This window comes from Limulus polyphemus, unplaced genomic scaffold (assembly GCF_000517525.1).
Source record: "Limulus polyphemus unplaced genomic scaffold, Limulus_polyphemus-2.1.2 Scaffold1109, whole genome shotgun sequence".
NCBI classification, from domain to species: domain Eukaryota; kingdom Metazoa; phylum Arthropoda; class Merostomata; order Xiphosura; family Limulidae; genus Limulus; species Limulus polyphemus.
In genome coordinates, this window is record NW_013666719.1 from 169,627 (window position 1) to 184,655 (window position 15,029).

The following is a 15,029-nucleotide window of genomic DNA, read 5'->3' on the forward strand; positions in this document are numbered from 1 at the left end:
CAAAAACATACAAACTGTAAATTTATTCATTATTGATATGTACACTTATACACTTTATAGAAATGCAAAAATAAGCTAAACACTTTACCAAACAATTGTCTGAAGATGAATAATTCAAGTTGTGTATCATTCAGTGAAATATTGAAAATTTTACACATAATTCTTGAGCAGAAACTAAAATACAAAATATGATAAAAGTAATAAAACTGAGCACAGTAATATATAATAAATACAGTTCAATATAGACAGAAATATAAATTGTGTGCTCCTGCAAAAGTCTTTGTCGAAATATTTTTATTGTTTATGGCTAATATGTGCAATGAGTTTTAGATCAAATATAATTGCATTTAAAACAAGTGGAAATACCTAAATGCCAATGGTGAGTGATGGTGTAAAAAAAACAAAGCAAAAAAAAGTGTTATAAACACTGAACCTCTACTAAAGAAATTTTAGATTTTAAGAAAGTGAAAGAAGAAGAAAATAAAAAAAATCAGATTGAGTTTTACTTTTCTTTCGAATCATAATATGTTGACTGGATTTGACAGAAAGAAAAGTTAGCTTCTTTGAAGAGTCTTCAAAGTATGGTACTCTTCAAAGTGCCTTAAACTGTTTACAAGTCAACTTAATTAACCCTGTGTGGAGGCACAAGCTGCACCTTTTTTTTTCTTCAGCAAATGCTGGAAAATGCTTCCCAGGTGAGAGCCGTTCCTGTGCATCTACCAGAACTGGTGAATGGATACTTGACAAACAAGAAGGTCCTCCTCTACTTTCAATTAGAGGTTTCACGAGAGATTCCAATAATTGTAAACGGAAGTCATTCTGTTTGTACTTGCTATTTTTAGTTACCTGTTTGAAAAGAATAAAAGAATTAACAATAGACAGGTCAACAAGTCTAAAGAAATGTTTCTTATACCATTTCACAGTTTTACGTGGAATGGAATAATAGCTTAGAAATTGATCATTAAGATCAACCCCTCCCATAAACTTGTTGTAATCCAAGATTAGCTGTGGCTTGATAATCATGTCACCCTGTCTTCTTGTCATTTCTTTTACTGTAGCATTATGCATTGTAGAAAGAGCATAAGCATCTCTTTTATCAGTCCACTTCACAGCTGTCATTGAGCCACAATTGAAAAACTGTGACTCTCCCCTTTTTAACTTACCTGGAAACATGTCTTGGAAGTGGGTCCTGTCCTTCCTACAAGTGCCACAAGCATAAGTACCAAGTGAAAGCAACTTAACAAACAGAGTTGGGGAAGTATAAAAGTTATCAGTAAAAAGAGTGTCCCCTTCCAAGGTACTCTTCAATCAGAGTCATTACAACTGTGCTAGCTAAGGCCTTGGAAGGTGCAGATCCCTCTTTACCAGAGTATATTCTAAAATTTAAACAGAGTCCAGTCACGGCTTCTGCCAGAACCCAAAGCTTGATTCCCCACTTGGTAGGCTTGCTAGGTAGTTACTGTTTGAAAGAAATTCTGCCTTTTGTTCCCAACATTTGCTCATCAATAGAAAGTTCTCTAGAAGGGTTATAGTAAGCTGTCAAAGCTGTTAGTAGATGATCAAGCACAGGTCTGACTTTGAAGAGTTTATCATGCTTAGGATCAGTTTTAGGTAGATTATTAGTATTGTCATTGAAATGAAGAAAGTGAGCAATAGTTATGAATTTTTCTCTGGAAAATATTGAAGAAAGCCAGGGAAACTGAAGGGAAGGAGTGGTAGACCAGTAATCTGTAATAGATGGTAAGCGAGTTATATCCATAGAAATAGTTAAACCAATAAAAGCTAAAATTTCTTCAGGAGTAACATCACTATATTTCAGCAATTTCCTTTTCTTCCTGACATCGTTGTTTAGGTGTTCCCCTTGCTGGTGTGCAAATCTATTTGTTTCTTCAACAATTTTGTAAACAATATTAAGAGAAAAAAAAAGTTGAAAAAATCAAGGAGTCTGACACCTACTTGCTTGACGGGAAACAGGCTCTCCTCGGATGAAGTCCCCCAACAATCTGGGCTGCTCATCTTTGAGAACTTCCCATTTCCATTCTGCATTACAGGCCAGGGGCTTTTCTTGTGTCTTCCTGCCTCTGGCCATTTTGGAAGTTGATGTAGTGCTGGTCATGGGAAGATCACTAACCTCAGATTGTTGGTGGTCATGAGAAGTCTTCTTCCCTTGAAGGTAAGTCAGGCTCCTCAAACAAATTAGAATCCAGCAAAGCTGGTTCTTCCTCTTCCCCGACTTTAATTGTGGCTTCTTCAACCTCAGAGAGAAACTCTTCTTCAGAGGAGGAAGCGAAAAACAACTACAAAGCCTTGTCTAAGAAGAGATTTTTTTTGTTCTTAGAACTGAAGTATCTTCCATCTAAGAAAATGAATATGCTGTTAATATTCAGTTGACATAATGATAACATGATACATATACATTTGAATTATTGAGCTTTGACTTTAAGAATCCATCATACAAATGTACATTTTGTTTGTATGTGTACGGACATAAGCAAAAATCACAAAATATAGTAAAAACTAATTCATATGATGTACAACTTATGAATCTGATTTAATTTGTGATTAAAAGTAAGAAATACAGCATGAAAACTTACAAGTTATGTGTTATATAAAAAAGCATACATCTTACTTTATTTGATATTCAGATAGGTGTTGGGAGATAGTTCAATCCTTCTTTATTCTTGATATCCAGGAAACTAAAAATAAATTCAAGAAACTATTATTCTGTGTAAGGAGCAGGTAAAACCAATACATACAAACAGTTTATACATAAATATGTAAATACTTCTGACATTACATTACTGAAAGATATCACTCCATGTATGATGGTGATATATGTGTGTATAAACTAAAATAAAACAGAGTGAAACTAATTTCAATAAAATTATCTTGTTTAATTATTCATCCTTAGCAACATAACACCTTTGGATATGTATAACTATCATGTATAAAAAAGCCCATCTTACCTTAGATAAAATTTGAAGTGCTCCAACTTCACGATTTCAACGATAAGATTTCAATGATTTTAGCGAAGACTCACGATTTGCTGTACATGGGTTCTCTTGGTAAATGAAATTTTTATTCTTGTACGGTTCTTTTATATATGTATTAAAACTCAGTGTACAAGTGACAACAATAAAGCCCATATGTTAGTCATGAGACAGACTAAACACATTCGTGTCAATAATACCAGGAAAGCTATGACATTCTCACAGTTGGGGTGCAAATATTGAAGGGCTTAAGTTTCAAATTTCAACATAAATCTTGCCTATAATGAGAGGAATGTGACCAGACTAATATTTCAAGTGCTATGAATTGACTTTCTTTGTAATTTATGGTGTCTGTATTGTTTGTAATCTCTTGTAACAGGATGTATCAAGGATTAGGTGGTGTTATTGAAACCACCTGTACTGTAAGCTATTACAACTCACTAGTAGTGGCAATTAGGTTTCTCGGTATAGTGAAACAACATACAAGGACATGTGTTGAAATAAACTTGTTTGAAAGTTCAAAGAAATGATATTCAAGTACCGAAAAGCTTTCTTATCATATCGACAGTAATGTTCAAATGCGCCCATGCGGGGCTGAACGAGAGCGACCCCCAACAGGGGTGAGATAATTACGGACAACGTACAAAGGTCACGCTGCTGACCCCACAGTTTATTCGGCACAATAAACAAAAGTACGGCTGCAATGAAACATAAACATAAACTTGAAATAAAAATATATTTATGAAAGAAAATTAAAATGTTTTTATGTACATATATGAACATGAAATCTTAGTTAAAAACAAAAATACTGATTTAATGTTTAGGTTTGTTTACAAATATTATTTTTGGGTCTTGTATATTACTGAAACCATAAGGATAGTATGTGATTATTAAAGAATTAAAAATAGATAAAATCTGCACTTTATGGATGACACAAATTTTTTGGGATTGCAAAATAATGTACTAAAACATAAAAAGTAATCAGTTCAAATCTGGAACAAATATAAATATGGTAATCATTTCTTATAAATACCATTTCCTAACATAATTTTCCAAGATATTATAGATCATAATGCAAAAAAACTAAACTTATCAGAAGTAACAGGCTTTATGTTTCTTAAACTACATGCATTTATTAAAGTCATTATGAAGTTTTAAAACTTTTTAACCAGTAGTTTTATTGTTGGAATGACAAATAGCAAGACTTGCAATGGCTACTAAGAAAGTTAGTAGCCGGTAGTCATCGAGTTAATTGACAGTCATTGGCCACAGAAGTGTTAAGGGGTGAAGTTGAAAGGCCAAGGGTCAAAGTAGGAAGTAGATATAACTCAAGAAATGGCTCCTCATATCAGCCTTATGGTGGCTATAGGAGTAGAAACTTCAGCTGATTTTATGTAGTATTCCAATATTAGAATCGATTTGTTTAATTACATTCCTCCATAGTGAGTGCTAGCATACTCTCCAAGATATATGACATTTGTGTGCTCTTCCTCCACACCATGTGTATGTTGTTTTATGGAATATTTAGTAAAGTTTTTTTGTTTTTGGTGTAAGGAAATGGCACCATCTATGAATTTAGTTAACATTAACTTACATCACAGATAATAAATGTTCAATAACAACAATAATGGGGTGGAAGGGGTTGTGAACCCCAACTAACATTAACAACAAGCCAGCTTTTCAACATACAAATATGTTGCTGGTATCATTTGTGTCTGATTCTTATTGTAGCTCTGCTAGTGAGGGTCGTATAATTGAAAGAAGAGCTGTATGTGATCTATGTCATCCTGGAGATTTCTTAACCCTTTTACAATGGGTATTCCTTACTATGTATGTCATGAGGTTTTTAGTGACTTACATTAAAAATTTAATAGTATATAAGTTTAAAGCTCTTGATTGTAAAAGGCAATATTTAAATAGAACCTATTCTCTAGGCAGCCCCTCTTATGTAATATATTCATCACCTCTCCAATAAGTGTGAAATTTAAAATAAATTACTCACTATCAAATCATCATTGCTCAGGCAAAACATAATTTTTATAGTTTTCAATCTTGTTTGATTACAGAGCCATCCAATAGAAAATGAGAACCGTATTGCCACACCCACCTGTCACATTCTCTTTTTCATGATTTGTTAATAGTTCTCTGTTACATTTAATATTATATTTATAACCAATAGACAGCCAAGGTTTTCATCTATCAAATAACATATTACGTTGTTTTCTGAACACAGAATTGCCAATTTCTCTTTTAGTACAAGCTTTGTTCCTACAGGAAAGATATCACAAGCGTAAATTAATTTGTAATGGCTCTTGTCACATAGTTAGGGAGCCAGAAAAATTGTAATAATTATGGCGTACTGTTTGCTTTTTGGATGATATTGTTCTATATCCTTTGGTACAATATTTAATTAAATAAAAATTGTTTAGTGCATTAGTACCATTAGTATAAGAAAAGTATGGTTAAGTGTCATCGACAGTCGACAGCAAAAAAAAAAAAAGACGAATTTAGTAAGTATTTTATTTCTTGTTTTTCATTTGTATTCTTTAATTATTATTATAAAAGCAACTAAAAAGTAAAAATAGGAATCTCTTTAGGTTAGTTAAAGTTAGATTAGGTAAAATAAATAATAATAATAAAATAATAAAAAATGTTTCATGAGGCACACGTGCAAGCAGCTTGGAGTAGCTCGTGGGTAATGTATAGTGTAACATGGGCTCTTCATTCTCCAAATGATTTACAACTTACAATGGCATGAACAGTAGTTATACATGGTTCGAAGGGCAATAAAACACTAAAATTTAGGTATAAATAGATGTATACTGGTACGAGTTTAAAGCTCATGGGTAATGTAATTCGATAGTGTAACATGAACTCCTCATTACCCACATGATTTAAAACTTAAAATGGTATGAATAGTAGTTATACATGGTTCAAAGAGCTATCAAAGTGCAATAAAACAATAAAATTGAAGTATAAGTAGATGTATACTATTATGAGTTTAAAGCTACTTAGGATAAACAAATGTAGTTTCATGTTACAATTTGAAGTCATTCTAGAAAGAAAAAGAAGGTAATTTTGATTTCTTTTTCTTGTGGTGGTTATGAGGTCGGTCAAACTGACCAACTTTGTAAAGAGTTAGGGTAGAGAAAATAACAGATAAAATATAGTTGTACTGAAAACAAATGTTTGAAAATGCATTTAGGAGGTTTTAAGGATTATGCAAATGAAATTTGAGATTTTTGAGAGGAAGAAACGTATTTTTAATCTTAACATGAAAAATCACTTTGCACACGGACTAGTAAATAAATACTCTTATATTCAAAGACAAATCTTTTTTTACTTTATTCAAAATACTTCACTAAAAATCTGTATGTGAAAGACTTATAATGTATACTGAAATTATGCCAAATTTTGTAAAGATATACATTCTATATTAAAAGTTAGTAGTATCAAAAAAGTATAGTGAGTTTAAACAAGTACAAAGTGGTCACATGGTCAGTCAATTTGACTAAGCCTGTGTAGAGAGAGTTAATGGCAGACAAGGATAGTTTAACATTCCTTTTTTTTCAAGAAAAACAGATTTTCTAGTTGAACAGTTTTAAATTATATAAAAATTATTAGTAAGCAATTACATACAGAAAGGATTATAAGCTTAAGTAAAAACATAAAATTCTGACTGCACCTGTGAATAATTATGAACTGGAACAAGCTATTAGAAAAATAAATAACAGTGTGCTACATATTACGTAGTTTCAGACAGTGTGTCATACCAAAAATAGAATAAAAGCATGATTAATGAACAACTTTGTGAAATAAAAGGACTGAGTGTAATTTTCACGTCTTTCTCACCTGTAACATTGCAAAATTATATTATAAATAATTTGCCTCTCTTTAATACAAGGCATTTAATCAAAATTATACACATAATAACTTTGTAAAACTACTCATTTAGAACAGCAGATCTAAAATAGTTTTTATAAAAGTGTTCTAGTTTTTTAGTATTGTATTAATAAATTCATAATTTCTTTCAATTGATGTAATTTGTAATCATGTTTGGGATACACAACAATATTGCATGTTTACCTTGAACTTGGAAGTAACAGTCATGATTCTGATGTAGCTGCAATATCATTTGCTCATCTAATTTAAAATACCTTGCAGAAGATGGTGTGGTATCTTCATTCCTTGCATTTCTCTTCCAACAGAGTATTGGCATCTATGATTTGGTAAGGTGTGCTAACTAAATATGGGTACATATTGCAAACAAAAATTCCACATTTCTTTGTTTTCACTCCAGTGACTTTTTCATACTTTTCAATTGCAGCATTTTCATACATTTGACTATACTACATTTGTTAGTCTTTTTGCTAGCTTATAAATATCTTTACATGAGGTTGACTTCACAATTTCATTAAAGTTACTAGAAGTCAACCTGTAGGACCTGGTTCTAGCCAAAGTTGAGAGGTTGCTTACTGTCACATCAGTTCTTCCAAATTTACAGCCTCTTCTTCTGATATTTGGGTAACCTGTAAAGTATAAAATAAACTTTGAATGATTGCATTATGTTAATATTTTATATGCATTAACCTTATTTATACAACTAAAATACAGAATTGTATAAATACCTTCAGCCTTCTACAAAATTCATCTTCCATACACAGTAAGAAATAGCCACGATCATATGCTGTGGCATACATATTTGCTTTTTTGTTTTTGTGAGAACAAAGCAACACTGGGCTATCTGTTGTGTCCATTGCAGGGGAATGAACCCTGAATTGTCGTGTTGCAAGTCTGTAAATTTACCACTGTCTCATCAGGGAACTACATATTCGCTAGTGCAAACATCTGCATCACTGGTAGATTGGTGGTACTCTGTGGTATGAATGGAACAATAAATATCATTATATTTTCCATTTGATGAAGTGTGTGTGTACATTAAATTAAAACTAAATAAAAATAAGTCTTTAAGTGATCTTTCAATACTAAATAGTTTTTATAATGATACTGTGTAATTTAATGTGTTTAATAAACTAACACAACTTTATCATGCAATATAAATTAGTTACAGTACAGTATAAGAAATTTCATACACTTTTCACTAACCTGAGAATTTATGCAATTATTTCTAAGCCTGTTCCAAGTATTTTGTGCATTTTGCATGTTAACATGTCTTGGATCATACCTGTACATGAACTGTATTTTTTCTAATAGCCTTTAAAGGGCTAAATTTCATTAGTAAACTCCTATGTGGCTTTGTACCACAAAAAGTTTGAAGTACCTGTGAAAGTATAATGTAAAAAAAAAAGTGGATGGAAATCAAATTTTGTGATGACACAAACATTATAGTATACTATTTCAAAGCAGAAATTTAGTTGAAACTGACCCCTTTGGGGCCAAATAAATGCCATATGGTTCACATCACATTTATTTATCAAAAATGTATTTTATGCAGCGTATTAAGTAACTTCTTATATATATTCATTAATTATTATCTGTGTACAAGTAAGTTCAGTTAGCATATTTCCACTGCTACAAAACTGGTGAGTGCATAGAGTACTACTGTAACATGTTCACAATGAGCATTTTGGCCTTGTCCCACATCATACTCACATTGGGACACTTGTGTAGAACAGGAAAAGCATCTAGTGATATATCTACATGTTACATCACAGATTTCTTCTTTTCGGCCCATATCACAGCAGAAATGAAAATTAATTATCCATAAGTTGCACAAACTATGCTACATAGAACGTGAAATTCCAAAAATTGATGTTACTGAAAATTTATTAGTTAATGTATTATGCGGTTGGTGAAATTAGGAAATATCATAAAGAAAGTCATACATTGTACTTAAAAAATTTATTCACTAATACCAGTATAAAATACCAGACTATGTATTTTGTAGCAGTAATAATACAATACTAACCTCAGGGTGTACAAGTCTTTGTATTTTTTCATTGAAATTCTTTGAAAACTGTGTTAAATATGAAATCAATATGTCATGCTGGGATCAGGGTAATTTACTCCTAATGTCTGCATGAAGGTGTTTGTATATAGATGATGAAGGGACATCCATTTTGAATACTGGTTTTGTAGATGTTGTTCATGTTGCAGATTTATCTAGAATCCCCAACCTACAAATTACAGAAAAAGTGAACCAACATATCTGTCAGTGTTTCAATAAAGATTAATAAGTCAAAAACACTTCATATTAATTAATAGACTGAATACATACTAGTGAGAAAAAACATTATATAGTATATAATTAAGCATTTTTTAAATAACATAGTTAGAATTTAAATAACTTAATAGCAATACAATATACACAGTTCACAATAACAGTGCTTTCTAATCTATCATGATCTGTCTTGCTTTGTACAATAATCAAAATCTAATTATCAATCTTACTGATTTACCAGTTCCTTTTTTCGTCCAGTTAATTGTTTCTTTAGTTCTTCTCTCAGTTGAAAAATTGTATAATTCTCATATTTTGCCATTTTCTAGTTATAACTTTTGATGCAGGTAACATTCATAATACCACTGTAGCAAAGTATAGGACAAGAATAATCCAGTTGCATGTCAAAGCCATCTAGCAAAGTAGTTCTAAACCTACCTCATTTGACTGCTAGTTCTGCAGTTTCTCTACAAAGCATGTATTACAGCTATAATTTAAGTGCCATATCTGTAGTTTCTCTACAAAACATATGTATTACAGCTGTAACTTGTCAGCTAGCTCTGAAGTTTCTCTGCAAAACATACGAGTTAAACTTACATATGATGTCTCAATGTTATTTATCTATACCAGCTCTGTAATACACATTAAGAATTATCTGAATTATTTTTTGACTGTTTCTACCTGTTAATCAGCTGTCAGATTTGTTTGTAAACATGTTTGAAGTGGAAAAAAAAACAACAAAAAAATCTGCTGCAAATATATCTATTACAGACCACTTACAGTATACATTTTCCAGTCACTTAGAATATAAAAAATTTGGTGAGGGTTAAGATTCAACAGTTTCACTGTCACAAAATAAAAATTTAATTAACCTTTAATTCAAACTTGTAACAATATGAAATATAAAAGACAATGATGACTATTGTGTTGAACCAACTTTAAAAGCTAGATAAAAATTCTTTAAAAAAATTAAACACAAGGGCACATTTTTCACAAAAGTTCATTATCAGACTCATATTAACTTTTAAAGACTTGTTGAATTATGTTACTGCAGATCATGCATGGTAGGCAAGACTAGCATCTGAGAGAAGCAATACTGATTTTTCCAACAAATTATTTCCTGAACTATCATGATGCTAGAAACTAACAGTTGCAGCTTTGTAAATCAATAATTTTGTAATAAAAACTACTAACCATTACTTTCATAATATAAAAATCAGATAAAGTATTTTAGATGTCTAAATAACAGAGAAACAAACATAGTCACAGACTTGCAACAAATAAAATGGTATTAAAAGTTTATTTGCAAAAATCATATAACTGCAATATACAGCATTTTTTCTTCAATATACAATTGTTTAAAAAATTCTTCCACTAAAAAGGAGAAAGCACTTATGATAAAAGTTAATATTTTAGATGAGTAAAATTCAATAGCATTAAGAACCATGCTGGTATTTTTTACATATTTTTTAAAGAGTTGTGTTATCAATGTTACGTATCACAAAATACAATTATGAAGAATATTTATAACAGAATAATAGTAATTTAAAATAAATTCATGGGCAACATGTTACCTAGACATTGTACAAAAAAAGAGACTGCCTATTGTAGCTACAGCCATTTTACATTCACATTTATACAGCATACACCAATTAAAAAATATATCTTCAGAGTACATACCAAATAACCAAGGTTCACAAAAAGTATGAAATCTTGCAACAATTTCTTTTAAACTAAAATATTTAATATGGGAGTGCTTGTTAAGGCAGTGTAGCCATCAGAAAGATGTTATTCTTAAAAGCAATTTGCAATCATTGTGTCCTGAGGAGACGTATCAAGAGCACGTGTCTGAAACCTCATATTACCATATATATTAACTTCTGGTGAAGATAAAAAGTCCATTTTCCTTTTGATTGTTCAAGTACGTTCTTACAGTACATGCTGATTACTCCAAGTGTCATAAGTATGTTTCTTAACCTTACTCCTCATTTATAAGATAAAACAATGATTAATAAAAATTAGACTATAAATTATGGTAAACATACAGGTAAACTTCCTTACCTTTGCTACAAAATTGGCAGATATCACGACTGAAAAAACAAAAGTAACAAAAAACTTTTCATTGTGTACATACATTGCTTTTGATTTTTCACATATAAAAAATATCTAAGCAATATAAGTTTGAACTCTTTCCTACACTGTAAAAGGATTTATACTGATAAATTAATGTCACTTGTTCAACATTTTTATTTATTCTTTTATTAAAACTAGATAATGATTTCTGAGAATATTTTTAACATTATTACATACTGAAGTAAACAAAAAACACACAACAAATAAATACATATTTTTATCTTCAGCAAATATACTTTTGTGAACCTCAGCCATAATGAGAAACCTAACACAATAAAATTTCTGATGATGAATTAATCTGAAGTAAGCTAAAAACTAAAACATGGCACAGTAAAATAATCTCTAGAGTAAAAACAACATATTTTTTGTAGATTTTTTATTATTTTCTCATTAGAGGATTTTTTATATACTAAATAAAATGTTAATTGGTAATTTAGAAATATGTAAAATTTGTTAACATAATAAGTATATTTTTAACTGCCTACTTCAAAATTAAACTGATAACCAATAAGTATAAATCATTACTCTGCAGTTAACTTCTATATGGGTTTTTCACTTTTATGAATGCAATCTTTTGAAATCCTATTCCCCTAATTTATGATTACATTATTATTTTCTGCTCTTATGTGTAAAAGAACTGTTTGTAAAATTATTTGAACTGCCTTACTTGTCAGCCAACACTATATATGGACAGAATGATACTACTGGCTTGGTTCACATTAATTGGATATAAAAAAGATTAGTTATACTTACTGACTTTTAATACAGTGCAGTTCATCTAATATTCTAAGCTATATATGAAAAACATCCCCAATTATAATAATGAACATGTTCAAACAGGGAAAACTAAGTTGCTAACAAACTGGATTCCATTGTTGAGCAGTAACATCATTATTAGTAGCAACATTACTAACAATGTTACTTTTTTAGTAATGTCCAAGGTAATGACACAATTTTTAAAACTTTTAAATGCTTTCAGTAATGTCATTAATTAATTTTAGTCAAAACACCATGTTATTCATTACTTTTTAAATTCAGTAATATTATAGCCTACTAATATACTTAAAATATAAAATAACTAATAACAATTAGTAGCTAAAACTATATGGTTAAAACAATGACAATAATTAATAAACTAATAAAAATAATCATAAATATAATAAATAATATACCTTTTAAATAGCAGAAATATTGGAACAACAACAAAGGAATGAAGTATTGCACATGTATTCCTGCTGAAACATGTTTTATTTGAGTTCTAAATTTGTAGACTTGTAGTACAGGCCATCACACTAATCAAGGATGCCTTTGGTGTGTATTTTCTGTCAGTTGTCTGTAAACTATCAGGTTGTGAGATTATGTGTAGCATTATGTCATACAAAAGTGGCACCAGTTTGAGCAAAACTCCATGTAACAAATACTTTAAGTTTACTGGAAGAAGTAGTGATGACAACTTACCATACAAATGCTTGCTTTGCTTGCCTTTAAAGAAAATGTTCAGTGTGAAAAGTAAATCTGCAAGCAACTTAAAAGAACATGTCCATAAAACATTTCTCCATTGCTAAGGAATTTGAGTCTACTGTGAAACAAGGTGCAGCACAAAACAAACAAACATTGAAAGGAAATGAAGGTAATGAAAACTTGCACAAAAAGCTTCTAGTTGATCATCATGAGAAAATACAACAGCATCTAATGTTTGGTCTAAGCTCCTGAGTGTCTCAACAAAATCTGAATTGGCTAATATTGGTTTCAGTTTTTGTCATTTATTGTTGTCAAGTCCACATTCGTTAGAAATTTAATCACACCACTACAGCCAACAAAAACAGTCATTTCTCGAAGAACATTAATGAGTCAAATGAACAATGTCTATGAGAAAAAAAATTATCCTTCTCAAATCACAGTGGTAGTCAAGACTGTCACTATGATTGTTGACTGCTGGAGTTGCACAAACAGGTAATTAATTAATAAATTAACATTTTCTTAAATGAAAAATGTATTTCTAATAATACCTATCTCTTCCCACACTATAGCTATTACTTGAGTGATAAGGTTTCTTTATCTTTGGTCCAATTTTTTTTTGCTTTCTCCAGTCTTTTATTCTCCACTTTATTGGCATTGGCAATATTTGTCTCATGACACTCTCCACCTACATCAATGCACCCTCTAACTTGATGTTGTATATAAGGACCTCCTTCAGATAATATTGTCAGTTTTTCGAGACTGACACAATCTACAGTCTCTAACACCAGCTCTTAGTTGGGAGGAAGGGTGGGAGAGTAGGTAAGCATTATTGGAAATACATTTTTGACTTAAGATGATGTTAACTTCCAAAACATACCTCCACTCACATTACAGCTTGAAACCCACATTGATAAGGTGGAGGGGCTGGTGAGGATATTATCCATACAGAACGAGTCTGCATAAATTGTGGTCGTGACAACAAAAGATTAGCACCCTAGTGGGGGAACTGCACTACATCCAGAACAGGCATGCTCTTCACCCAGAGCCTAAATCATTCACTGCAGGTAGAATTTGATGTGATCCATCATCACCATTAGCCAGGTTCCAACCAGATAGCAGAGGTCCCACTGTTCAGGGTTGGAGTTATAGGGCCATGGCTACTAAATCCCACACTGGTGGCTAGGGCATTTGGACCACAATATATATGTGCGAGTGGATCCAAACCTGTAGCTATAGAGTGATGCATTCCTAGCCACTAGAATCCCAATGAGAAGGTAAGCAACACCAAAATGGACAAACCCTCTTCTCAATCTAAAGAAGTCTGAAAAGCAACACCCAAACTCAGAATGACAGAATTCTGTATGCCATACTCAACCTGAGAAAACAGAACAAAGATAACCTGGAATACATCCTGGAAAACTGAAGGGTCACAATGAATAAAAAAAAACCACTGTCCAGTAGCTCTAAAAGCCTTAGTGTGGGCCACGTTATACTTTAAGGCCCTCACCAGACAATAAAAACTTATGAGATCCAATCGGTCATAGAGATGAGACATAGTGGTCAGATGAATCGGTGAAAAGGATTTATCCCCTTTCCTGGTTGCCAGTGTCTGAGGTAAGAAGGACCTGTCTGGATATAGATAGAATGATAGTGTCCTGCGCATGTGCAGTGCAAACAACTCAGACCTGCAAGGCCTGCAGGCTTGCAGCAATGAAAAATAAACCTTAAGAGAAAGGTGATACAAGGTGAATGAAGCTAAGAGCTCAAACAGATGTTGAGAAAGAGCATGTAACACCACCTTTATGTCTCAGTTAGGTAACTGAAATGGTCATTTGGGACAAGGGATCTGAAGCAACTTGATGAGGCCAGAGAGCACTGGGGACTCAAAGAATTACTGTCTCCTTGAGTATCTAGAGCTAACCAATATGGCTGCTTGATATAGGGTGATTGCTGGAAGATGCGATACCCTTGTCAAAGAGCCACATCAAAAACCAAGCTAATGTTGGTACGTCTGGACAAAGTGGATTCAACATCTTCACAATACACCATTGTTATTATGTGTGCCATTTCCATTGATAAACATCCATCATGGGGCAGCACACAGACTGAGACAGGGACATGGCAACCTTAGAAGTTAAACCCTGATGCAGTGTGAATGACTGCATAAACTCCACACATGAAGCTTGATTAAATCAAATTAAATTAAAATTGTTACCAAACAAAAATTGTTCAGAATCACACAATACCAACGTCATTTAAAAAATAAC

At 31.8% G+C, this 15,029-nt stretch overlaps 2 protein-coding genes across 4 annotated transcripts in view; both read right to left on the reverse strand.

Annotated features, from left to right (window-relative positions):
* LOC106462172 (mitogen-activated protein kinase kinase kinase 20-like) overlaps positions 1-15,029 on the reverse strand; it is a 194,229-nt gene that overhangs the window by 114,016 nt on the left and 65,184 nt on the right. For all 3 annotated transcript variants that reach the window (XM_022389353.1, XM_013922070.2, XM_022389354.1), the window contains exon 6: positions 11,230-11,258. In XM_022389353.1, the coding sequence (XP_022245061.1) occupies positions 11,230-11,258 (29 nt within the window). The remainder of the gene's footprint in view (positions 1-11,229; positions 11,259-15,029) is intronic.
* Positions 253-2,852, reverse strand: LOC111086447. Its single transcript, XM_022389355.1, has 2 exons — positions 1,957-2,852; positions 253-846 (listed from the first exon to the last, which is right to left on the reverse strand). The coding sequence occupies exons 1-2, from the start codon at positions 2,044-2,046 to the stop codon at positions 592-594; spliced, it is 345 nt and encodes a 114-aa protein (XP_022245063.1). The 5' UTR covers positions 2,047-2,852; the 3' UTR covers positions 253-591.

What these genes read in the sequence shown, in the direction of transcription:
- LOC111086447 (XM_022389355.1), bottom strand. Translation starts at nt 2,046, where the DNA reads ATGCAGAATGGAAATGGGAAGTTCTCAAAGATGAGCAGCCCAGATTGT. An exon ending in GCCTGTTTCCCGTCAAGCAA is followed by an intron (nt 847 to 1,956) that starts GTAGGTGTCAGA and finishes CTTTTCAAACAG; the next exon opens with GTAACTAAAAATAGCAAGTA.